This window comes from Pavona decussata, unplaced genomic scaffold, assembly GCF_977016875.1.
Source record: "Pavona decussata unplaced genomic scaffold, jaPavDecu1.1 SCAFFOLD_30, whole genome shotgun sequence".
NCBI lineage: Eukaryota > Metazoa > Cnidaria > Anthozoa > Scleractinia > Agariciidae > Pavona > Pavona decussata.
The window spans coordinates 177,790-205,687 of record NW_028145453.1 but is presented as its reverse complement, the minus strand read 5'-3'; the positions used below and the strand labels follow the sequence as shown (position 1 = coordinate 205,687).

At 38.1% G+C, this 27,898-nt stretch overlaps 2 protein-coding genes and 1 pseudogene across 3 annotated transcripts in view; 1 reads left to right on the top strand and 2 right to left on the bottom strand.

Moving 5' to 3' along the window:
- The window catches only part of LOC146484748 (uncharacterized), a 198,647-nt gene that overhangs the window by 8,331 nt on the left and 162,418 nt on the right, over window positions 1-27,898 (bottom strand). The gene's annotated exons all lie outside the window — the stretch shown is intronic.
- On the bottom strand, window positions 168-23,110 carry LOC146484751 (coagulation factor IX-like). The gene is made up of 10 exons (XM_085104409.1): window positions 22,361-23,110; window positions 22,100-22,160; window positions 19,433-19,549; window positions 18,646-18,748; window positions 17,432-18,027; window positions 16,396-16,590; window positions 10,298-10,465; window positions 9,574-9,693; window positions 8,073-8,195; window positions 168-1,569 (listed from the first exon to the last, which is right to left on the bottom strand). Exons 1-10 carry the CDS (start codon window positions 22,385-22,387, stop codon window positions 1,553-1,555), a joined length of 1,527 nt encoding a protein of 508 aa, XP_084960535.1. The 5' UTR covers window positions 22,388-23,110; the 3' UTR covers window positions 168-1,552.
- LOC146484752 (uncharacterized) lies at window positions 10,577-11,967 on the top strand (annotated as a pseudogene).

Below are 27,898 nucleotides of genomic sequence, written 5' to 3'. Positions count from 1 at the left end.
TATGCAAGTTAGCCGCAGATGGAAGGCTGGCGACGAAATTTAACATTGCCGAACAAATATAAAAAGAAAAACATATGCGACTCTCTTGATATTGACACTGATAACTTTAAGCGTCGTAAAGCTCAATACAACGAGGCTTTAGCAAACGTACTGAATAGCTGTACACGTATTAACAAATAAGCAAAGCGCTAAATATTGGTTTAATTCTCTTAAATGTACAGACAAGGGCGAATTTTAAGATACCTTACAGATGTTCTAAAAATAACTTTGCAGCTAAGATTTAAGAAACAAGGCAATCAAAAGATACAAGGCAAAAGAATTTTACTTCAAAAAACTTGGAAAATTCCAGGATCGTGACGAATTAAAAAAAAACCCAAAGACTAAAAGTATTACTACTGTTTATTAAGTATGCCTTGTTTGGGATGTTTCAACGGAAAACGCCATTAAACTCTGTAAGATTACTAGTTGACCATTTTTTCGATGGAAATAATTTCCTCATACAGTTAAGTTCATAAATTAGACTCGTGCCTAGTCCCTTTTTGTAGTTCTGATATGGTGATCGGCAGCTGGAAGTCACGTGACCTACTTTTTGGTACTAATTTCATCTAATGGCCTACAACTTAAACAACAGAAATGGAAAGGGCATGGCAAAATAAATAAACAGGTCACATTTGAGACCCCTGTTGTAAAAGTGATTTGTATAACGGCAATTCTATTTAAGGCCCTTCTCTGCCCACTGTTTCCATACAAAGATCGTGATCAAAACTCGCTCTTAAACGTCGGGAGGCTCAAATTTGCCTACTTTAATCGTATCGTCACAGTCTTTCCACGTCTATAATGTTTTTTTTGGTATAGCCCATAATAACATTTTTGAAGTGAAACATGAGTCACGTGACCCCCAGCTTCAAAAGGCCTAGATTAGGGAAAAAGTAGAAGCCCATAAGGCCAACACTTTAAAATTGCCCATTAATCTCTTGGCAGTTTTTTGTAGCTGGGTTTATATCCTTTAACTCTATCAAGAAAAGAAAGCTTAATCTTTCTGGAACAAGGAGTACCAGTCTGTTGAAAATTGTAAAAAAAAAAACAGTTCCATAAATTAACTAATATACAGTGGCATCTTTTATGATCTACAACTTTTTTTCCCTTTGAGATGGCACTATCTCAATAGCATTATTTGTTAACCTATACAATGCCTGTCTGATATTTTACCAAGAAAAGATCTTAACTCCAGCTCATTACTTGGGGAAACAATGTCAAGTCTGCCCTATTTTCGCCATTCTTATGCAAAATATTTGCCGCTTATTACCGGTCTCCAAACCTGCCCTAGTTTCGTGACAAAGAAAGAGCTGTTGGCCAAACTTTCATGATATTTGTTATCAATAACCATGCTTCTATCACTGCACAAGGAATGGCTGGAATCTAAGACTTTGATTTTCATGGCTCTTTGTAAAAGTGGTCGGTTTTCTGTGACAGATGCACTTAAAGTACATATATCACGATTTTAAAACTAACTGGTGACCAGGGGGTGCTTTACTCCTTTCAGCATTGGAGGTTAGGGAAGTGCGTAACCTGAAAGGCAAAAAGACAGAAAAATGATCGAAGACAATAAAAATAAAAGCGTTTAAAAAAAAATGACACTATTATAAATTACCCCTGCCCTAAAGAGTTACCAGGTAAAGGATGCTTAGCTACTTTGACCAAGATCTTGACGTCTTCGGTATATACTTCATGGTAAGGTAAGGGTGACTATATAGAGGGTTAGGGTTATGTGGGTGACTATATGGTACCTTAACATGAATTACTGGGTACGTTTTCAGACGTTGTTCTAGGACATTAAACAATTTTGACGTTCCTCTTCAATATATAAATACCTGGATTTATGAAAACATAGCTCCAGAAATAATGCCTTATGCTAGTTTCCGTGGTGAGATTTAATTAATTAATTAATTAATTTATTTATTTATTTATTTTTTGCATTGTTCTTTTGATTCTAAGTCAATAAGAAGAAAGTATAATTAGGGTCATTAGCAGATATTTATAAAATCAAAATATTTCCCCCCCCCCCCTTCCTCCCTCAGCTCCGTGTTTTGCTAACCTAGCCCCACTCTCTCTCAAACGTCTTTTAACTGCACGACGATTTGGCCATGAATTCGGGCGCATGCTCTGAGCTCAGAACTAAGTAATTAGACCTAGCGTTTTGTTTGGCTTCCTGAAGCAAAGTTTTCTTGAGAACATCATTAAGTCTAGTGAGGGAAGAAGTCTTACGAGTGCAGTTCCTGCCTCATCTAATATGCTTCCTACCAGTAGTCCTCTTTTTGAGCTAAACGGGTAATTTTCAGTTACTTGGGCATGGACTAAGGGTTGCATATTGTGCATGAGCTTTGCTTGAGGAGGTGACAGTCTTTGGCCTTAAAAAGTAGATCTTAGGGATGATTTTTATTCGGGAAGCGTAAAAATGTTCGGAAATTGTTGACCCAGTCAAAGACTTAGTATATTTTGGGGGTGGAAAAGAGCACTAGCCCTCCCCTTTTCAAATGTTGATTTCAACATCCGCGACTTAAGGTAATATGGAAAAACACTAGCAAGAATGGGCAAGGATTTTCTCTTCAAAAAGCGTGCCTTTGAAAAGCTATTCGATTAGTTTTTGCCCTTATAACTGTAGCGTCGTTAAGCTAGTGATCGATTAGTCGAGAAGTGCGATTTTGGGTGGTATTTCCGCTCTTGAGTTTCATAAATAATTTCCTGCAGATGTTCGGTCGCCGTGATTCTAATTCGCGTGTAGCATGAATCTAGTATGAAGACAAAAAAATCAATTTGAAACGCTGTCTTTCTCTGAAGAAGCCGATTTTGTTGTAGAAAGCTAGACTTGAGCGCCTTTCGGGTGAGATTTTAGATGCGTTGGCGAAGTTAATTATTGCTAAATTGTGACACATTTCGTAGGAAATTCACAGGTCATGTTTCATTTCATGCAAATGTCAGTGTCATATCTAATTCCAAAGAAAAGCCTCTTTCGTTTTTCTCTCCCATACTATTCTTTGACCTTGCTTTAAATCTTGTGATAAACCCTAATTGAAGTCTTGCTAATGACTAGCATATTCCTTCAGCCTAGAAGGTCTCAAAATGTGCCCAATTTCTGAGGGCTATGTTTTCATAAATCCATGTATATATTACAAGTGTTTCAGCCGAATTGCATAGAACGGGTTGATATGCTCGTCTGCGTGATTAATCATCTCGCAATAAACTGTAGCAATCAAATGCACATGTAGGAGACATTGCCTTCATAATGTGAATTTTTAAGCAAGAAATCGTGTTCTTAATGAGGGCCGTCAAACAAAACCCTAGCAATTTACTTTCAATTCATCATATCCTGAAATAACTGGCTTAGTTCAGGCTTTCAGTCAGTCTAGTAACGTCAGATTCATTGCTTGAAAAACAACTGTGATTTAGACAAGCAGGGCTATAAAAGTTTCCTCATGTTTTCAACTTCTTTGAGCTCATTTGGATTATACCCTTGTTATATTATCACAAGTGTATCAGCCGAATTGTATAGAACAGGTTGATGATCTTGTCTGCGTGATTAATCATCTCGAAATGAACTGTAGCAATCACATACACAGGAGACAGTGCCTCCATAATGTGAATTTTTAAGCAAGAAATCGTCTTCTTAATGAGGGCCTTAAAACAAAACCCTAGCAAGTTCCTTTCATTCATCATAACCTGAAATAACTGGCTTAGTTTCAGTTTTTCAGCCCGTCTAATAACAGAATTTTCATTGCTTGAAAAACAACTGTGATTAAGAAAAACAGGGCTATAACAATTGCCCCATATTTTCACCTCCTTTTAAGCTCATTTGCATTATACTCTTGTAACCATTACAAGTGTTTCAGCCGAATTGTATAGAACAGGTTGATATTGTTGTCTGCGTTATTAATCATCTCAAAATAAACTGTAGCAATCACATACACAGGAGACAGTGCCTCCATAATGTGAATTTTTAAGCAAGAAATCGTCTTCTTAATTAGGGCCTTAAAACAAGACCCTAGTAAGTTCCTTTCATTCATCATATCCTGAAATAACTGGCTTAGTTCAGTCTTTCAGCCCGTCTAGTAAGGTAAGTTTCATTGCTCGAAAAACAACTGTGATTTAGACAAGCAGGGCTATAACAGTTGCCCCATATTTTCAACTCCTTTAAGCTCATTTGCATTATACTCTTGTAATATATACCTGGATTTATGAAAACATAGCTCCAGAGATATTGCCTTATGTTAGTTTTCCTTATGAGATTTTATTTATTTATTTATTTATTTATTTGGCATTTTTCCTGAAATTCTAACTCAATATGTAGAAAGCATATGTTAGCAGACATTTACAAAATAAAAATAGTTTTCTCTCACCCCCCCTCCCCCTCCCTCCCTGTTTTGCTAACTTAGCCCCACTCTCTCTCTCCCGAACGTCTCTTAACCGCACAACGATTTGGCTTTGATTTCGGCGCGCGCTCGGAGCTCAGAACTAAGTGATTTGACCTAGCGTTTTGTTTGGCTTCCTTAAGCAAAGTTTTCCTGAGGACATCATTTAGTCTTGTGAGGGAAGAAGTCTTACGAGTGCAGTTCCTGCCTCGTCTAATATACTTCCTACCAGTAGTTCTCTTTTGAGCTAAACGGGTAATTTTCAGTTACTCGGGCAGAGACTAAAGATTGCATATTGTTAGCTTGGCTTGAGGAGGTGACAGTCTTTGGCTGTAAAAAGTAGGTCTTAGGGATGATTTCCAGTCGCCCATTGTGAAATTATCGGGAATTTTTCACAGAGCCAAAGACTTAGTTTATTTTCTTGTTGAAAGCCGCTGTATGCTGTTCCCCGTTCTAATTTTTTTCTCAACATCCGGGACTTCAAGTAATAAGGTCAAAACACGAGCAAGAATTGGCAAGGATTTTCTCTTCAAAAAGCGTGAGTTTGAATAGCTATTCGATTATTTTTCGCCCTTATAACTGTAGCGTTATGAAATAAATGTGATGGTATATTTCCAGCCTGATGAATGAATGAGAATGATGTATTATTCTAGGAAGTGACACAGGCATACTCGGAAAAAGGAAATCCGAGTGCTCCTATCAGGAGTCGAACCTAAGACCTTCCGATTACTAGGTTTAATGGCTTAGGGAGTTTAGGTTATACCTAGTTTAATGGCCTTAGCTGCCACGAGTCTCCTGCAGCTCAGTGGTAGTGCATCCGAACTAGTAATCGGAAGGTCTTAGGTTCGACTCCTGATAGGAGCACTCCGATTTCCTTTTTCCAAGTATGCCTGTGTCACTTTCTAGAATAATACATTATTCTCAACTGTAGCGTTGTTAGGCTGGTGATTGATTAGTAGAGAAGTGCGATTTTGGGTGAGATTTCCGGTCTCGAGTGTGATAAATAATTTCCATATGTTCGATCGCCGTCATTCACGTTGCACAATGAATGTAGAATGAAGACAAAAGATCAATTTAAAACGCTGTCTTGTTCCGATTAAGCCGATTCTGCTGTATAATGCTAGACTTGAGCGCTCAGAGACCGGGTTTTGGTTGAGATTTAAGATGCGTTGGCTCCGTTAATAATATATGACACTACCAGAATTTGTAAACAACATTGAGTTCGTTTGTCTAGTTTATAAAACAATAAGTGACTTCAGTTACCCAATTAAGCATAATGCAACACTGAGAAATAACACATCTAAGGCAGTTGGCATCATTGCTGTTTTAAAAATTCCCACTGATTGAGATAGTTAACAAGTGCTAAGGATGAGGCCTGATTAATAATAATAATAATAATAATAATAATAATAATAATAATAATAATAATAATAATAATAATAATAATAATAATAATAATAATAATAATAATAATAATAATAATAAGAGCAACTTTTGCCCACAAAGCTATACTCTAGTTAGAAGACACACACGAGTTGTCCCGGGGATGTAAAGTGTAGGCTATGTGGTCATGTCTAAGAAAGTGTCCCGCACATTCTGGCCGGGTGTTCTGCACTAGCTCAGAACAAGTATTTGCTCAGACACAACATGGCTTTAAAAGTCCTGTTCTACGAGCTCCTACGGGACCAAGATCTTCTTGACGAAGTACCACCATGGTACTCGCCAGTGATGCCAAAGCCGGTGTACAAGTCAGAACAAGTAGAAGCGTGGTGGGTACCTGTGTATGCAGATCATCAGGAGGTGTGAGCCAACCGGGTCGATGCAAGGGTTGTGAATCATGAGAGCAAGAAAGTCATGACTATAGAAATGAGTTGTCGATGGATTAGTAATCGAGAGAAGAAGAGCGAGGAGAAAACCATGAAGTATGGTCCCTTGAGGTGGGAACTGAAGGAGCAATACAAAGGATATGAGGTGCACCAGTATAACATTATCATGGATGTGCTAGGCGGCTGGTCGGAAGACACAGAGATTAGTGTGCGATCACTGGTTGGGCGGAAGACTACTCAAGTGCAGAAGGCGGTTTTATCGGCGACGCTGAACATTGCAAGAACTTTCAAAGTAGTAACATCATGATGTTTTATTATACCAAGATTGATAGACCAGCTATGAATAGACCAGCCATGACTTTTATACATTTATAAAATAAACTATGACTTTTAGATATTTTTATATAATTTATATCTTTAGACTATGGCTTTTATATATTTTTATATATTTTATATTTTTCATATATGTATATATATTTTATTGATTTATTTACGCGATATTTTAAGTTTCGCTTGGCTCACAGGTTACGCTACGCGCCCTGTGGTGCTTCTTATACTGTGCATACAGATAGTTTTACTGCGCATAATAATAATAATAATAATAATAATAATAATAATAATAATAATAATAATAATAATAATAACAACAATAACAATAACAATAATAATAATAATAATAATAATAATAATAATAATAATAATAATAATAATAATAATAATAATAATAATAGTTAATAACTTATATTGTAGGAGCAGGGATGGCGCAGTGGTGAGAGCACTCGCCTCCCACCAATGTGGCCCGGGTTCGATTCCCGGTCTCGGTGTCATATCTGGGTTGAGTTTGTTATTGGTTCTCGTCCCTGCTCCGAGGGTTTTTCTCCGTGTACTCCGGTTTTCCTCCCTCCACAAAAACCAACATTTCCAAATTCCAATTCGACCTGGAAACAGTGGAAAGAAGAGCCACTCCGTGGATTCCACTGAAATTCCTATTTATTTTTTATTTTTTTTATTTGTGCTTTTTAAGGACGGTGCCTACTAATACCGAAGTATTTTTGTGCGGTTTATGAATATCCGGGAAAAGCAGATCTTAGCAAGGCCTATTGAAATCCAAAAAGAAAATTGGAAGTAACCACGCATTTTTCAGAGATAATTACGCAACAATATCTCTAAACAGCGCCAAAATATAAAGCAATGTATGGGATTTTTTCCTAAATTGAAGCTTAATTTTCTCTGAAAAATGCATGGTTACCCCCAATTTTCTTTTGAGATACCAAAGGTATTTGGTAAGTTCTGCTTTCTCCGCATAGTTTTAAACCGCGCAAAAATATTCCTGTATTAGTAGGAACCACCCATAGGAAACCTGAGTATCTCGCGATGCGCAGAACGTATGCGCAGTAACAATAGTAGGCACCGTCCTTAACAAAGAATGATCAAGAGCGCATTACAGCAGGACAGTGTGATAAATTTTAGTTATATTAATTTAACTACGCATCAAAAGCTAATTTAAAAAGATAAGTTTTCAATTAATGAAGATTAAAACTGGTGAAGTAATCAAGAATCCTGTATCTCCGGTCCCGGAGATTTATTCATTGGGAGAGATGTTACAATTCGGCGAACCTCTTCAAGTGACACTGTCCTTAAATTGAATAATTCCATAGAGGTAGTATCTATGCCAGTTTCGGTTGAAAAATCTCGGACTATTTATTTATTTATTTATTTATTTATCACAAGAGGTAAAACATTCCACAATGTGGAGCTGCGGCGGCAGAAGACTTAACACCAAATGATCCCAACATCTTCCCACGAGGGAGGCTAGTAAAATTCTATCATTAACACTTACCCTTGGCCTGGCAAGATGCACAACATCTGTCCCACATGTAAGCAGGGTTTTCACAGCACTCGCCTGTGTTTGCCCAGTACGAACAGCTACTGTGGCTGTTAGTACAAGATTTACTTTGTAAATCTATCAACAGAGGTAACAAATTTATTTTACAATAAAAGATACAATAATTTCCACAGAATTCTCATCTTTCTAATTGGAGACTTAATTTAGGGTGCGTTTCTTTGGGATGATCCAGATCAGGATCAATGATCCAAGATCACTCGGATCATGGTGTATCAAAGGAACCAAGGAATCCACTCTGGCCATTATTTTATCTTAACATAAAACTGCTTCAGCGTCAGTCATGATCAGCAAGTTGTAGTTTGAGAAATAAAGAAGATCTTCTCTCCAAAGAGAAAAAAAGAATTGGATCTCAGTCATTTGCATCCAGGGATTCGGATAACGTACTTGCTATTCAAATTATGCAGTAGTAGTATAAGTTGTTGTTGTTGTTGTTTTTTTGTTTATGTTTTTGTTTTGTTGTTTTTTTTTTCTCTTCTAAAAGTTTTAGGTTTTATGGCAGTTTTTTTTAATAATAAAACATTTGGGAGGATTTGCATGGAGAGAGTTTCTAAAGAGCAGGGTTGGTTAACCAGCATCTTTTCCCCATTAATCTCTCTCTAGTCTGCCTTTACAAGCATTCTGACTGCCACAGAATCTTACTCCAAAAGTGTTAGTGTATCAGTCCTATAATTTTAATGTTTATTCCACAATCACGTTAGTGTTCACTAAAAAACTGTTATTGCACTGTTAGTTAAACTCCCCGACATGTCAGCTTTTCTAGCCTCTTTCAATTGCATCAGCATCGGCAGCGAATTCGGAAAAAAAATATTTTAGGTATCTTAGTACAGCTCTCTTAGAACTAAATGCTAAATGCATGTCAGAGAGCTTTCGATTGGCTCTATTGAAGATATATGAAAGTGAGAAGTGATCATCGCAGTGAATTTTTCCAATTTATGCAATTGGAAATTAGAAGCCTGAAATAAAAATTCAGGCCTGAATTTTTATTTCAGGCTTCTAATTTCCAATTGCATAAATTGGAAAAATTCACTGCGATGATCACTTCTCACTTTCATCTACATCCGCAGTTCATATATGAATCATTTCATATAATTTAAATGAAGATATATGGTAAGGTAAGCTTTTCAAAATTTGAAGATATTTTTGATATTCGTGTTCATAAAATACCCAATATAGGAACTTGTTGAGATTACTTTGTGTACATTGTTCGCGACGGCCCTCTGGCGAGGGGCAGACGTTCGAAACGTAATTTTTGGACAAATGAAAAACTACAATTCTTAAGTAAAATTCATGATTGGGTATGTTACCAACATGTTCTAAAAATTAAAATTGTGACCCATGTCAGGCTCGACTTTCTTATAAAAGACTGCGTTTTCATTTCTGGAATAACGCGAATCAAACATACCGGTTCTAAATTTGACAATGACGCTGCACTTACTGTTAAGATGGTGGCACCATAGACAGCAGTTGGCATTCATGTAGCTGGTTTTCTTGGTGCATTCGCCTCTGAGTGCCCAATATTGACAGAAAGGCGACTTGTCAACACACGACGTCGAAACTGAAACAAAAGACAAACAAAAACAATTCCACGTTCACTCTTGTTTCCCCAGCCTTTTTTGCTGTTTTGTGCGCAAGATTTAATCTCGTACCAGAGTCCTCAGGCTCTTTGGCCAGCGGTTAGTCGCCAGGAGAGACTCTGGGGAACTGGAATTTTGTTAAAATGTTTTGATTGGCTGCTCCGTAATGGCTTTCATTGCTTTACCGCTAAAAATCTGCGGAAATAAAATCCCAGTTCCTCAGAGTCTCTCCTAGCAACCAACCGCTGGCCAAAGAGCCTGAACTACGAGATTGCGCAAGATTAAGACACCCGCGATACTATCGGCGACTGCAATGCGACGTCAGCGTTATCAGAAGGCTCCATTTCTTCCTTCCTCTCTTAACCCGATACTCCACTTTGGAAAGCGTTTTCAAAAGCCCTCGCACGTTTTTTGGGGATTCAATCGTTTCAGTGTTGACTGCGAGTGTTAGTGAATTGGAAAAATAAATAGAGGGTTTGACCGTGAACGAACATCGATCCGGGCATTATATGCCCCGGCAAAGTCTCACTTTGTAATAATAATTATTTTACCTGCACGACAGTCAAAAAGAAAAATTGACCAAACCTTTGCAGACTGGGACTTTATTACCCCAGACACCATCGTTGCACATGATGGAGGAAGCGCCAACAATTAGATATCCTTGAACACAGGAAAACTTTACAGTGCTACCGTGCGTAAAATTTCGACCCAATTTCCAACCATTCACTGGTGTTGCTGGCTCATCACACGGGGCTGAGGAGGAAAAAGAGAACGGACATAAATTTGCATGAAAGATAACTCTTTAATATTTCTTCTGCCTTCATGAAAGGTAAGTTACTGATAACTGGTAATTTCAATTTCCACATGGATGTGCCCACGGATCCAAATAATATACGCTTCACAGATCTTTTAAACGATGGGTCTTGTCCAACACGTTAGGCAACCTACAAATATACACACCCTAGACCTTATCATTACGCGCCAATCTGATGACTTCGTTGCTGAAGAGCCGTTTTCTGAGAGATTTATCTCCGATCATGCTGCCGTGATATGTAGTTTAAGGACACGTAGACCAGTCGCAGAACTGAAGCATGCTGAATACAGGAAGTTGAAGTCTATTCATTCTAAACTATTTGCTGAGGACATTCGCAATTCTACTCTGTGTATAGATCCCCCTGACGACTTAGACGATATAGTAAATTGCTACAACGCGACGCTGTCATCACTACTAAACAAGCATGTCCCCATACAATCACGAAAAATGACAAGTAAGCCCAGGCCACCCTGGTTTGATGATGAGATCATGCAGGCGAGGCGTGAAAGACGGAAAGCTAAGAAACGGTGGAGGGAGAACTGGCCTTGGACCTTCTAGCGTTTGAATCTAAGAGAAATTATGTAATATATGTTATGAACAATGCGAAAAGAACAGACATAGTCAATGTATCGAAGAAAACAGCTCAAATCAGTCAAAGCTATTTCGGGAGAGCAAGTGTCTATTGAATATCTAGGCTGATAAAACTCTCCCGCCTCACGCGAATGCTGTTAAGCTCGCCAACGATATGGGGGAGTACTTTGTGCATCAGCTCACTGCAATAAGATCCAAGTTAGCGGCCAGCACTCAGTCGTCCCCTCCTAGTGTTGCGCACGAATGTGATTCCACCTTGGAAATGACTTATCTTTCCTTCTCTGAATTTACGCCACTCACTGAGGAGGAAGTAAAGAAACTAGCACTAGCCTGTGACCTTGATCCACTTCAATCTTCTATACTGTCTATACATCTGGAACAACTACTCCCTGTGATCACAAAGATGATGAATTTATCACTAGGGACTGGTCGGTTCGCTGAGGAGTGGAAAATTGACTTGGTGCACCCATTGGTAAAGAAACCTGGACTCGAACTGGAAAACAAGAACTTCCGCCCAATAAGCAATTTACAGTGTACTTCTAAGCTTACTGATAAAGCGGTTGCTATCCAGTTACAGACCCACATGTTGACGAATGACTTGTTCCCGGAAATGCAGAGTGCGTATCGTGAGCATCACTCCACTGAGACCGCACTACTGAAAGTCAAAAATGACATTCTTATGAATATGGCTAAGGGTTATGTGACACTCCTAGTTCTTTTGAACCTGAGCGCCGCCTTTGATACCGTGGACCATGATATTCTTATTCATAGACTCCAGTCACTGCTTGGCCTTCGTGAGTTAGCGCTTGAATGGTTTCAATCGAGGTCGTTCGCAACAAGTTACAATTAATGGTGCTCTTTTCAAAATGTTTGGCCTAGAATGTGGGTGCCTCGCGGCTCATGCCTTGGTCCCCTGCTTTTTACTATATATGCTAGCAAACTTTTCAGTATCGTTAAATCTCACTTGCCGTCCGCACATTCGTACGCAGATGATACTCAATTATCCTTGTCATTTCACCCGTTAGAGAGTACGAGTGAAGCTGTGGCGCTAGATGCTATGGAAAACTGCATCGCTGATGTTCGTTCATGGATAATTGATGATAAGTTGTTGTTGAACAATGATAAGACTGAGTTTTTGGTGATTGGCACAAGCAAGCAGTTATCTAAAGTGTCTGTTAGCACAATCAGGGTCGGCGACGTTGACGTAATTCCTGTACATTCGGCCAGAAATTTGGGTTCCTGGTTCGACTCGCACAAGGACATGGCAACGCATATAACAAAGACCTGTGGTAGCGCATTTTTTTATCTGTATAATATCCGACACATACGAAAATACCTTACTAGTGAATGTACTGAGAAACTGATTCATGCATTTATAACCAGTAGTTAAGGCTATTGCAACAGCCTCCTCTATGGAGTTCCTGACTATCACATGGAAAAACTCCAACGTGTCATGATTGCTAGTGCGCGATTGATCTTCTGCGCCCTTAAACACTGCCATATTACTCCGCTCCTTCAACAACTTCACTGGTTGCCTATTCAAATACGTATCGAGATTAAGATCCTTTTGATCACCTTTAAAGTACTCCAAGGCTCAGCTCCTAAATATCTCTCTAATTTAATTTATTACCGTTATCCCGTTATGATTTACGGCGAAATAACAAGGGAATTCTTCTGAGCACCCCAAAGCGTCTCACAAACGTTACAATGGGGGATCGATCCTTCAGGGCGGCAGCGCCACGGCTTTGGAACAGTCTTCCTGTAAGCATTAGATCTGCTTGCACCACGAGTGATGTTAAACAGAAACTTAAGACATTTTTGTTCTGCAGTGAGGCATTCTGTTAGTACAATTAAATTATAATTAGCCTTTCAGCTTTATATAGTTTTCTGTAAATTACCTTTCTTATAGCCATTGTAAAATTAATATTTTGTAAATATTGTAGTTTTCGTCTTTTTATTCCATTAAGTAATTGTAATGTTAACGGGATCTTACTTTTTTTAAAAGAAAAACATAACAAGTCTTAGCAGGATACGTCAGGTATGGCTATCAAAGCTGAATCTAACTGACTGTACTTGATCTTGACCTATGGGCTCCTGATACTCATAGCTTAAGCATAGGTAAAGCGTTTCTGAGTGATAATTGGCTATTTGCAGTAACTATCAAAATTCCCGCGCGCTGATTGACTCGTTGCTGTTTTCTATAAGAGTAAAGACAATAAAAATAGCGTCAGAGGTAGCGCACTCGCTTTCTCAACGGAAAATAAAACCAACTCCGGTAAGACGTTTTTATTGTTTCGCTCTAACTGAACTCCTCTGCTCAAGTCATGACAAACCCACGGTCAAAACTAGGCACGAGTACTAAAATGTGCCCAAAGGTTTCCCGTGCCTTATTTCCCCTGTTGGGTACATTTTAGTACTCGTCAGGAGCCCATTACTGTACTCCTGCCAAGGTTTGACCGTGAGTTCGTCAAGACATTCCAGGGAAACGGCTCGGTCGGCGGCAAAAATGGCGCCCGATTTGAAATGAACTTTTTTTTTTCAACGAAGGCCTGTGTCTCATTAAATGAACTTCTCCGAAAATGAGCTGCCCAGGAAGGACCGCACATCATCTTTCTTGACATATGGTTAGGAAGGTAAGCGAGTGCTTAAGTTTCAAGCAAATTTAAGTGAGGTTTTTGAAGTGCTCTCCTCAAATGACGGGTCAAATTTCAGTTATATTCGACTTCTAGTTTCCAACCTTTGTATTAACATAATACAGTGATGCACGTGGACCAGCCGCTGAGAAATAAACCGCTCGAAACGGCGTTTGGAAGCACGGAGAAGCCTTGAAAACACAGCAAAACACATCGGGTGAGCTTTTACGGACTTTATTATAGTTTTTGTGGGTTGTTATGGGAATACTGTTGTCTAAATTTCGATTTAATTTTAACGCCATACAAACTCTTATATCACGCTTGCATGGTGACCTGTGTCACATACGCTTTGGTTATCTGCGAGAAAAGGATTTTGAGAAAAATATTGAAGGGATGTAGCTGTGCCAGCGTCCAGTCGTTCTTAGAACCTTCCATACATGTGTCTGTATATTTTTCCCGCGAACTATTTTTAGTAGCAGTTCACGGCTGGTTTGCTATCTGTTATTTCAAGCCTGTTTGCCTGCTCGTCAAAATGGCGTCGAAAACCGTGATTAGGCTATACTGCTAACTTCAAAGCAGTCTTTTGAGCTCATTTTTTCGGTCCATGATCGTTATTACCCTTATAGTTTTCTTTTCTAATCTCACCCCATTTTGCTTCATTTAATTAAGATAAAGAAAATTTGATAGTAGTCAGTCAAACAAACGTCTCGCAACAATAAACTACTGATAAAAGCAAATGTAAAATTAAAGTGTGATTTCATTTTCATTAAAACAAGGCTTACGCAAAACATTTTGTTTGTGCGAATTTTTCAAAGATCGTTGTTTAGTTTATTTCTGTACTGATTGCTATGAATTATCACAATTTGTTTGTTTTTTGTTTTTGTTTTTTCATTTATTACTCCAGGATATATTTGACACGGTCCGTTTTATGGTCAGTGTAGCCTTTTTCTCTGAGGTCTACGTAAGGCGTTCTTGATAAGCAAAATTGACAAGACAGTGACAGTGCTACCTAGCGCCTGTTGACGATCAATTCAAAAAGTAACCTCGAGTGACCACGAGTGAGAATAACATGAAAATATTATACTGGCGTCATAATTATTTTATTTTATATCAAACAGTAACTATTTAACTGCAAATGGACCGTTTTCGGACACCTAAATAGGTGAATTTGATAATGAAGACGTTTCCGAGAGACGAGAGGGAAGCGGATGGGGGGAGGGGGTGTGGCATGTGGGGTGGGGTGGTTTAAGTCTACCTCCTCCCGTTACCTTTAATCCCACCCCCTCCCCCTTTTTTGTTGACTTTGTACAAAATGTAAAAATTGTAATCAAAGAAGAGTCATTTGCTTAGATTTGTTCCTCTACAATGACTACTAGTGAAAAATGGAAAATCGCATTAAAAATAACTATAATTTTAAAAATGCAACATCTGTGGCATTTGCATTTTTTAAGGGCGAAAATAAAGCCTTGCAAATGCTAGTCTCTCGATTTCTTGAAACTAAGTCTTCTCGAAAATTAGGTATAAAATAAAATTTGTGTCATAGATAAATATTCCAGCCATAGGAGCGTCAACGGAAGGGAACATCTGGGTACTAGGCTGGGGATATAAAAACTTACTCTTCTGAGTCTCGGGAGAAAAGGGGTGGGGAAGTATAGAGAAGGTGGGAACAATATTGTACAGTCGAAAAAAGCAGGAGGGAGGTTGGAATAAAAGGTAACGAAATCCGGTAAATTTATGACGTAATTATGACGTCAGTATAATATTTTCAGGTTATTCTCACTCGTGGTCATTTGTAGTCGCTCGTGCTCACTCGTGTGTACTTTTAGACACGATGCCCGTTGACTGTTCACAAACTGGATCATCTTAAAGACCAAAAATATATATATATAAAAACAGAAAAAAATATATCATTAGGAGTCCATTGAACAAAACTGTATGCAAATATCACTTTGAGCGTGAAGAAAACTATCGTAACTCGATAAATAGCCGATCCCGTCCTGGATATTTGCCTTCAGTGTACATGATATTTTGATTTTTCATGTATCTTAGAATGTCAGTTCCACTGAAATGGGTTTTTGGGGTTCAAGGGATATATCTTATTCGATGGTTTTTATACATATAATACGCGCCAATTTTTCTTTGCGAGTTGCGTGGTATAAGAGCAATGAGCAAAATGTCCACGGGTATTATTGAAAACCATCAAATAAGAGATTTATTATTCCACTACAAAAAGATTTTGTTATTCCGACATTTCTTTTCCAGAAAGTGTTGAAATACACCCGGCATTATGTATCTGTCCATCAGTTTCGGCGCGTGCAAATGACGTAAACAACACAGAAAGCCTGTGAAATGTCTTTGTCCGTATTCGCTCTTTTGTAAACGGGTCAAACCAGGACACTACAGTGAATTACGGTCTTATATTTTTCGCGTTCTCTTGACCTTATTTGGTGAAATGACATAATAGTGGAATAATAAAAGCATATAAATGCTATGAAAAAAATTGCAGCTCCGCTTTTAGGCTTGGCTAAATATATATATTATGGTCTTACAAGAGTATAGACCATAAAAACTGCTGTCGATTTGTTAATTGACAAAACAAGCATTACTGAAACAATATTTTTTTGTTGAGGTATCTCAATCATTACCTAAACATTGAGGCTCTTTGCTCTCCCTCCATCTTCCTCCTCTGCAAGTCCGCGTTTCCCTACCAACCAACGTGAACCCTTCACGACAGCGGTACCTTGCCTTCGAAAGACGAATGTTTATAGCGACCCTGGTATTTTTTGGTGGATTCTTCAGAAGACCTCGAAGCAAGCTGGCGCATCCTCTGACAGGTTCTTCTATAAAAGGAAATACAATAGGAAAATTTTAAAATATGTGCCAGTTTGGGTCGAGACAGGAGTCTAACTTGTAACTTCAAAACAACGGACGGATGCTCTAACAACTGAAAATCATTACGAGTTAGATCATTTGTTGCAATTAGTTGCAAAAGTAGTACATGAGCAATATCTCGTGTCGCGCGCTAAGTCACTGTCTACAATCTCCTAACCCCCACCCCTGCACACCCGCTTTGTAAGGGCGACAACATTGAACAGGGGAGGGAATTCAGGTAATTTTTCCTTCCATTGTGACCCTGGCGAACATTTACCATCAAGGGAGGGGGTACTCCCTGGGATTAAAACTACGAGGCGCAGCCGAGTGGTTTTAGACCCGATAAAACACGTGCTGCGAGTTTTTTGAACGGCTTCAAAAACATTCCTTGAAAAGCGTGTGTCAACTTTAGTTCATAAAAATTATGCTTTTTGTAAACCTTCAGTTTTTTTTTTCCTGGATTTGAATTTTTTGGTGGAAACTGCTGCCTGCTGTCTAATTACAAATTTTGTTTGGAGTACCACGGAAACCATAGTGTCAATAACTGCGGAGAAAGAATGAATAATCGACTTTGCCACGGAAAACATTCAGGCTCTCGGGAAAACATATCGTACTGACAGAACTAGTTCCCTGGGGACCATTAAGTGTATAATATATAAAAATTCAGGAAGAAAATTAAATGCTTGAGCAATGTAATGGTCTCAAAGTTCGTTTCCTTGACTTCAGTCGACGACTACTTCCACGTGAGATTTTCCCGTTATCAGCAATTTATTATTAATTCCGTAATGGTCAAGTTAATTAAGTACTTACGGGCTTCAATATTTCTTTTTATCCACTCGATAAATGGATACACTCTAGTGAAGTACCCATACTTATCTCTTTCCGCACACCCCTCTCCCCAGCTGACAATGCCAACGGCAACCCATTGCACATTACGTCCTCGTTTTATTTCTCGAACAAAAGCTCCTCCGCTGTCTCCTTTACAAGAGCTTCTTTTCCCCTTTCTATCCCCCGCGCAAAATGCCATCGTTGAGTTGTAAGTGACGGCAGTTTTGTTTAGACAAAGCTGGTCTCTTTGTATTGTGAGAGAAGCGTGACGAAGAACTTTCGATAGATAGGGAGGTTTAGGTAAATCTCCATATCTAAGGGCTCGTGTCATTCCCCAACCTGCTACTATACCGTCCGTCCTAGGGATCGCAAGATCTCCTTCATCCTTTTGCGGTATACACAAGGTTCGCACTAACGTATTCAGTTGTGCTTTGCGGCTCAGTTTAACAAGAGCTATATCAAAATCGACAGAGGAGCCATACTTGAACTCATCATAAACCAAAATCATCTCTGGCACTATCTCCTGTTGAGACCTTTCTCTTTTAGATAAGCTGTGATCCCCTGCTTTGATTAAGTAGCTGCGAAATAAAACAAATAATAGTAGTATAGGAAGTAACTACTAGAAAGACGTATTTACATATTTATTTGCCAAGTTGGCTTATAGACTACGTACGAGTAGTCGCTCATTTTTCTAAAGGACAGTAAAGCGCGAACAACGCGAAGGCGCGCGAAAATTGCCTCTCGCGCCCGGGAGGCAATTTTCGCGCGCGTTCGCGTGTTTCACTCGCTTTTCTATCTCTATCTAAAAATAAGGGGCTACTCGTAGTCTGAGTTGGCTGTGAAGAGCGAGTTACATGTAAGCTAAGAAATAAACACGGCAGGGTGACAACAAATCAAAAATAAAATGTACGTTTTAATTTTAATTTTGAAAACGCGTCAGTGAGATTTTACGAGGAAAGGAAGCATAATTGAATATTACAAATATTTACTACGTTGAGCGCAAACCTGTAACATCATGAATCATCAAAAATGCACGTCATGTTGTTTTGTGTATCTCTGTTCCTCTCCTGATTCCAGGATTTTTATAAGGTGGAGAGGAGCATTTGAACAGAACCACTAAATTAATACGTCGTTCTTACCGAGTCGTGGATATATTTGTAAGAAATAATAGGTTTAGGCACACCCTAAACACTTACAGACTTGCATTTCCATAGAACCACCCGCTCTTATAGAAGCAGTGTGCAGCAGTCAGCACCCAGGTTCGAGATATAAGAGCACCACCACAGATAAACACCGGAGCTAAAAGGAGAAATAAAGGATGTTACGGTGGAATTTCCATTAAGGGGACATCCTCGGTATAAAGAAAAGTGTCCATTATGGAGGTGTCCCCTGAAAACAGTTTGGGCCTATTTTGTTAATAATTAACCTCTTAAACAAAAATCCTGTTTTCTTGACTAGGTTTGGAATAACAAACAAGATTTGTTCGCTACCTTCATTCATTAAAATACAGAAAAGAGGCCACGCCTTAAAACTGTGATTACTTGTGATTATAGTACAATAATCTTGTCACTGAATCCTCTTTGGTTGTTAGTCACATACGTGAACAACTGTCCCTGTTCCCTTACTACAGGTATCGCTTTAATAGAGACTTTTTATGGAGGACAAAGGTTTGCGTCCCCTTAATGGAGGCGTCTCAATCTAGAGGTTTTCTTCTTAGCTGCCATGTTATCGCCAAGTGTTCTCTGATTTTGTATTAAGATGTTCCCGGAAACTTCTGGAGTTATACAGACAAGCATTATATACAGTTCTTTCTGATAAACGGCAATAAATTATTAGGGTGATCACCATTCCTCCAAGCTATTGCAGTTATTTTTATTCGATATTATCAGGAACTAGAATAGATGCATTATGTTCTCCAGCCAAATATTTTACTGTCTCTGTTGTAGAATCTAATCATATATTAATGTTAAATTTCTATTTTACCGGCTCCGTTGCTTCTGTAGAGTCCAATCTGCCAGGGCCACATTCGTCGTTGGGATTTTACTCCACCAACTATCCGAAATCTTAAGTTGACAGAACTGTACCCACACGTACTGCTCTCTGTTGAAATAAAATACACCGTGAGCTTAGGCAGAACTAATTTTTTTTGTCATGAAAACAACAAAATCTATCTTTCCGACAATGTCTCTATAAATTATTTTAAACTGATTCGGTGATTTCTTTATTACTTTCTTTTACTCAAGCACAACATGCACGACTGAATACAGTAAACTGCATTATTAATGGTAAATAATAGATCGCAATCGATATCAGTTAAATGATCGATTTTTATTGATTATCGATACGAACTGTAATCAATTAAAATCGATAATCACAACTGAAAGCCTCGAGTGTTATGATTATCAGTTTTAATTCGATAAATCCGAATTTGAGCTTTCATTGATTGATCAAGCCTTGATTGATTATGACTCTACGCCCCTCGACGCACCTTTAATCATACAAGTCCTATTCAGCCTGGGCTTGAGGGGAATCTAGCCTTGGGAAGGGGAAGGGGAAGGAGAAGACATAAAGCGCTCGCCCTATTTCGCGCGCAGCCAGAAACCGGGAAATAGCTTTTCGCTCACTGGAAACGCTTGCTACGCAGGCTATCTAAGGGACGGACCATTAGAAAAGTGATGGGGGGCGGGTGGGGAAAATACAAAAAAAAAATTCGTGCAAGCCGAAATGCCCGAAAAAAAAAATTCTTGCAAGCCGAGACGGAAGAAAAAAAATTCTTGCAGAAGGAGATTAAGAAATTATTATAGAAAATACCTTTTAATGTTTTGATGACAGAAAATTTCTTCCAGAATGCCCCAAAATGGCGTTTTTAATGTTTTGAAAATCTAAATTTTTTTGTGGAAGTTTGTTTTGTATGAACAAAAAACCAACCCCACATTTTGTGTCGTGGCTGGAATTTACCCTTACTACAACTCAGTATTTTGTTTTGTGTTTGTAACTGGTAGTAAACCGGCCAATAATCACGAGCAATAGGTCAATTAGTGTTAAAGAGACAAATTCTTGTAATAGTAGCACTAACACATAAATGAAACATTCTACAAAAATATATTTAAAAGAAGCAAGATCATACATATAAGTCTGATCATATACAAAAAAATATGATTTGCATTTTAATAATTGTGATATAAAGTAAGAATCAACATTTCACTGTGCTAATGATACTCTATCGTGTATAAAATGAAAGGGGACTGTGTCTGTAGTAAAAGAATATCCATGCAATATTAAGCAAAAACATTAACAATCCCACCATGAATTTGACTTTTAAATTTTAAGTAAATTGAGATTATATACTACTTGAAGTGTTTGTTATGAAATATTTCATAAGATTTCTTGGCGCCAACAGTTTTGAAAAATTTTGAATCAATTGTTATTAAAATGTGTTAAAAAGTAAACAATCAATAAACAGACAGTACATGAAATTTGATTTAAATTATTTTAAAATGATGACCAGTCTTTTATTTAAGTATGAGACTGATTTTACAACCAGCACTAGATAATACTTAGACATTAATTTCGTTGTTTTTGTTTAGTTTTGACCATTATGCTGTAATTTTTAGATATTGTCCCAGGGGTTAAAGGTAATCATTCCAAGCCCACAAAGTACAACTTTTTTTACAAATCCTTTATTGAAAGTTTTTTTTTTTCTGGAAAACAACAACAAAAAAAATTCGTGCAGAGGGTATCAATCGAAAAAAAATTCCTGCACAAGCACTGAGCAAAAAAAAACAAATTCCTGCAAACTGAAAATCCCTCAACCCCCCCCCCCCCCACCCCATCACTTTTCTAATGGTCCGTCCCTTAGTGAAGGATATAATCAGCATAAAACGCAATTTTGCTGACCATCATGTGGTACAATTGTTCCACAGTGTTTCAGTTACTCTATCCCTTCTTTTTGGATTCCCCGGTGATAAGCTGACACTAATCTCTGCAACAGGATAACAACTAATAGCAATGCGACCATTTCAGTAAGCCTTGTAAGTACTCTAGACTGTATATTCTTTAAGATTAAATAAGGGATAGTATTGGAAAGTAAGTCAGAGAGTACGTTCACATGAAGGTTAGACAGTGCTACAGACGACAGACCAGGATCTTATTTGGCAAAATATCGTTACGTCATGATATCTCTCCGGATATCATGCTGTAATGATATCTTGAGATATCATATTATCATGATATCTCTCAGGAAGTTACGAAACGAAGAAATCATTTTGTAAAGATATCAAGATATCATGATAATAAGAGATATCTCGAGATATCATAGAGATATCATGATATCTACTTTTGAACGCGATGGCCCGCCATATATTCAGCAAATTCATTTTATTTCAAAATTCGTGGTTTAGTTTGATAGCCAGTTCTATAAGCTTACATTTGATATAAGGGTCCAGGTATCTACAGTTTAAACCGGACAAGCTACATCGCTTGGACGCCAGACACCTCTGAAGACACCTCTGAAGGTATAGGGTAACCTTAAAAAACAAAACCGCATTTCTCAGCTGACAACTCAGATCAGTTTACCCTATGCATTTCTGAATATAATGCAATTGCGTAGTTAGTATCGTAATAAAGACAAACAATGAATTCTAAACTTACTGGAACCCGCTGTTTTTTCGCTGGAGATCATCCATATAGTAGCATATGACCACAACAGAATCTTGTGGACAAAATAGACCATTAAAACTGAAAAGAATCTGGCAAAAGCCAAGTTGTTTGCTAGAAACTAACGTACTGAATATGCAAGAATATATCATCAGTTTTTCTAATGACTTAATCCGCGTCATATCTCATCTATCCGAAATATGACGAACATAAAAACAATGCAGTGATGATCTCAAGAAAAAGCCATTTACTCACCTTGCAGCCGAATGTGCCGAACATCATGGACTTTTGAAACCCTTTACTGAACGGGATTTGTCGTCTCAGTTCTACATCCTCTCTGATTTCTTTATCAGGACTGAGGGAATGAGGCGATCAGATGTCGCCTTGAAGCGATGAACATTTGCCAAGGAAAACAGGTAATGCCCACACACAGGTCAAATTCCCATTCTCTTAACTCCTTTCGATATCCGCTGCAGATTATGACTTCGTTCTCAGAACTGAGGTCAGTGAAGTATAAAGTGATCGGATGTCGCCTTCGAGTGATGATCGAATATTTGCCACAAAAAAAAAAAAAAAAAGCTAACATCCCACGCTTAAGCTGTGGTATTTTCACTCACACCAAATTCAACAGCGAATGAGAGGCTTGGTTTTTCTAGGTGCTGGCAGTTATCTAACGAATCTGGACTGCTTCCGCAATTATCCTAGCTTATCACAGAATATAAAAATGAAGAAAATAAAACGAAATGTTATATTTTCAATCAACTTAATGCACCCGATACATCTTAGAGTTTGTCTCCGTCAGACCGCTCTGTTTGAAAAACGTGTTTCAGATTTTTGGAAAACAATTCACGTTTCAGCGGCGAATATAGAACACTGTTCCTTAGACATTTCAGCTTATGGCCATATGATTGTCTCCTGTGAAAGTGATAACTTATTTTAGTCATATTAGCCGGTCAATTCTTAAGCTCTGTGATATTGCCAGTAATTTAATTGTTTGTTTTCTGTTTGTTATCATTATTATTATTATTAATTTTTTTTTTGTAACTAGATTTTCGCTTCTTTAAAGGATTTATGCTTTTACTAATTAATTATCATTACTAATTGAAATAGGAAAGATTTGTGTTCCGAATGGTCTTTTTATCAGCGTGCCCTCTAGACGCCGAGTAAATAAAATTAAAAAAAAAATGGTGTTGTGACGTTTCGAGTTCTTCCCCAGTATCCCGCTCTTTTCCCGAAATGTGTTGGCGCCTGGGACGGTTGGGTTCCTACAGGTGTGGGAAAAACATGCTTTCTAACGGGGAAATCACAACTGATTATTTCTCAAGTCAATTCAACTTGCAAGTAAAGGCGCAATTATGATTTTTGTAGCTTGTTCAAACGATTTATAAGTCAGAAACATACGGTTCAAGAGCGTTCTCAAATGCTGCTCCATAACTGAGGAATTGTATTCCTCAGGAAATAAGGTTTGCTCCCTCAGAATCTTGCTTTAAAATTAAACTCCAGACTTATCATTTAAAAGAGCTTACATGTGTTAAGGAGGGTTTAAGAAATTAAATTCTGAATGAACTGGTGCATTATAGAACGATTTTATATTTTAACTTAAGTCTATCTTATAATGCGGGTTGAAATTTGTGAGCCGTTGTCGTAAAGCGAAATTAATTGGTCTTTCCTTGAAGGCTACGACGACCTGAACAATGCTTGCAATAGCTTTCTCGAGAAGTATTCGGAGATAATGCGTGTTTTCCTCTAAGAAATAAGCAGGAAAGCATAACAGGATAAATAAGCCTTGGTTATCTAAAGCACTCATCAAATGTATCAAAAGGACAAATAAGCCTAACGAGCAGTATGTTCAAAACCCATCAATAGATCGCCAATTAATGTATAAACGTTATAAAAACAAGTTAAATCACTCATTGCGCATAGCAAAGCAGTTGTGTTACGGGACGAAACTGAAAAACGTAAAATCCAATACCAGCGACACTTGAAGACTTCTTAATGAAATATTAAATCAGGAAAAATAAAAAGGCCAAGTGTAGTCCTATATTTAAACCTGGCGATCGTGAAATTTCTGAGCCTGTCGAAAACGCCAATAAGTTTTGCACTTACTTTACTAACATCAGTTCTAGCTTAGCAAAAAATATCCCGTATTCGCATTTCCATCGTAGTTTTCTCAACGGATCTTTTACACAGTCGATTTATTTTAACCCAACAACAACGGATGAGAATGTTGAAATTGCAACGTTGCAACATCCTTTTTTTTTAAAACAGGACAGTAGTTTAAGGACGTTCGCGCTAATTGTTTATGCGCATCTTTAGTGCGCAAGTAACGCACACGCCACGCCCAATTCATGGTTGACGATACACGGAGGTAAACACGCTTTTCAGCCGATGTGACAGCATTAAAAAGGGGAAAAGGGGGAAATTCATTTCCGTTGCACAGTTTTAAAAACGTAAACTCGACGTAAAACGATTAGACGGGTTAAGGTTGAAACAAAAAGCAGCAAAAAGTCCAAGAAAAGGTCCTGCGGGTATTTCGCGCCAAGAGATTTATATATTTACATGACTCTCGAAAAAATAAAATAATTGAAATGCAATACTTTATGTAGTCTACTCGTCAAACGAAGTCACATTTAAGCTTTTTTAAGTTTTGATAGTAAACGAGAAAGTCTTACCTTACAAGAGAGCAATTTTATTGATCACCAATCCCGTGTACAATCAATCTCCACATACCCATTCTAGGTAAATAAATAAGCTTACTTCTCACATTTTCGCCTCGCTAACGGCTGTAGATGCATTTTCTTGGCATTGGCTAAACAGTTGTATAAGTTTTAAAGGTAGAACAACGATAAACAACGATCAGAGTTTTGAGAGCACACTCGAACGAAAACATTGACTCGAGCAATCATTGTAAGCTGTGCATGATGGGATAGATATCCCTGTTTAGGTTCCAGTGCTTCTCTGACCTGTCACGCAAAAACGTGACTTTGGAATCTGTCACCACAGCGGCTAGCTTGTCTTCATTATAACTCTCTTAGATGTCTGGTGACCCCCACTTTTTTTTAATTGATCACTTTTTTTATCAATTGTCTACGTTTTGGAGAAAAATGAAAAAAATCTATGGGGCAGAAGTTTGATTATTTTCTATTACACTCTTTTTTGTCTGTGTGACGATCGCGAATGTCCTCTTTAAGGGCTACATTTAAGAGTTATTGTCTGAGAAAACCAGGCAGGTGGTCAAAGATCGGGGTCGGCCAAATTATTCCATACTAACATCATAGATAGGTTAGGTGGACTTATGGATAAATATACTAAAGTTTGCTCTTCAAGTGTTTTGGTATAGGAGATATGAGATCCACTCTCCATCACCCCCTCAGGTCCTAGTTTTTCTGGTAAATTTGACCCAACTTTGACAGCCAGCAAAAACTGTACAATTTAGCGAACGAAGTTCATGTTTTGTACCTGATATAAATGGGCATAGAACTTCTTGTAAAAAGCCAGAGATATGCGAAATAAGCAAAAGTCACTCTACTACATTTAGTTTTGGAATACCTATATTTCGTATCTGCAAATGAGCAAGAAATTAGCCATTTTCGACTTCACGCAGAACACACAACTAAAACTTCATTAAAAACTGGATGCCAAAACCAAACACTCTTACCCTCCATCTTTTAAAATCAGCAATAATCTTTTTGGGCCATTCAAACAGCAAGATGCTACATCACCTCCATTTCTCCTACTACTCGATGTCATGTACAGCACGACACGACGCAATCAATGTGCTGTTTAAGCCGCTCCTGGATTTCGCATTGGGTTTGTCTTAAGTTGAAAATATTCAGTTAATCAAATTAGTTCCACAAAAAATTCAAATCCCCTCTCTTGCGAATTTAACGGAAAGAAAATTAAGAAAACGCGAAAATAAACAAAACGACGCCATGTTGAATTTGTTCACTCGGGATAGACTGGGAACTAGTTGATTGGTTGTAAGGGAGCCAGGCTGGCCATGGATGATTGTTCCACGCTATTTTTTCATAAGTAAGCTTTTTGGTTTAGGCTCATGCTGTAAATAACAAGGAATAACAAACTATTGGGACATGAAGATACCAACGAGAGGGACAACCATTTACCATTTTCCTTGCTTATTAAATGGCCTACATGCTGTTATGCTTGCTGGGCAGGGAAAATCGTTTTGAAATTTAATTTGCATTTTGTGGGCTTTGATTAGGCGAAGTTTCTGGGTCAAGCTGTCTTGTACTGTCAAAGACGGGATTACAACGAATCAAATAAGAGCCAAAAACACAAGAGTAATTTGGAGAAACAATACCGTAGCCCAGTTGGAAGTCTTGTTTGCAGATTCACTTGCAGAAACTCTATTTTGTTTCAATACAAAGGGAAAAAATCCGAAAAAATAACGTCAGATTATTTTATATCGTAAGAGACTATACACGTACGAAAATATTTTATGACAATTTTGTTCTTACCATATTTACATTTATTACGTAACATATGGTCTTCGCTCCAGTCTTTTGCGACAGTATTTACATTGCAGTCAGAAGCGTAATGTACAACGCAAAATGAGCTGCTCATTTTCCACTTCGATCCACTGTTGTCAGTCCAACACGGTCCAACACCATACGCGCCAAATGAACTTTATGTTATTCCTCTAAAATCATACAGAAAGGATTTAACAGATTATCTAACTAATCTGGGTGTCAGTGGATCGAAGTCGAGGCTTAGGGACACGGATTAACGAGGCTGGTGTCATTCTCAATCGCGTCGGATTGCATTCTCTATCAGAGGAAGACAGGGAAATGTCCGAAGCACAAATACGAATTAACAACACATTACCAGAAGTTAAAATCCAGTTGTTCTCACTCATCTCACAGAGGTGAAGCGAAAAAATTAAAAAATCCTCGTCGGGTAAACAAACAGGTGTCGGAAGAAATATACCAGGAGTTTCAAGTTTCAGTTCCAATAGGATCCGGTATGTACAATAAGCCAATATTTAAATTATTTTCTCGCAATTCACCTATTTTTGGTAATTAATTTGCTCTTTATATGTTACCTAAAGATATTTTCACCTTACGTGTAGTTTCTTATCAGTTCGGAAATCTCTCCTAATTTATCAGATGCGTTGTTTTGTTACAATGTAACAAACATCTCATTCAATTGAAATCAACATTTCAAATATTGTTTCAGCCCTGTGTAACACTTGTCGAAAAGGCCATTCAAGCAGATTTAAAGTGAAGGATGCTTCCTCAAAATTTGAGGACAAGCTTAAGGTGAATGTTTTGAATTAATAGTAAGATTACTGTTCCCTTGGACCGATATATAACTTCTTCAATTATTCATTCGACTCGGTGACATGCAATTTTGTGATGATCCCAGTAGAGTTTAAAAGTTGGGCGTTGCAGATTCTACGTTAACGTGATGTTATTTGTTTATTCTCTGATTAGCGTTCTTGACGGTCCGGCAGCTCCTCCTTCCCATCTCCTATCATTGTAATCAAGGTATCAAAGCGGAGATAATACAGCCAAAACTAATGTTTTGTTAATTTGTTGTGTAAGTTTTCAACAGCAGCTTTTATAACAAAAAAAAAGCGCATACTCCCAAGGCCTTCTGGTGTACATGACAAGCCGGAATGATAAGTCCAACGCTTTTATTAAAAGCAAATGACGTATTCAGTGAGGGCTCCTAGGTAAATATTTCGCTTCACGACATGTGTTCATTGACAGATCAACGGAGCTAGCAAAGTTCAAAATAAGTAAACAAAAGATCGGAAGCAGTAGCCCAGAA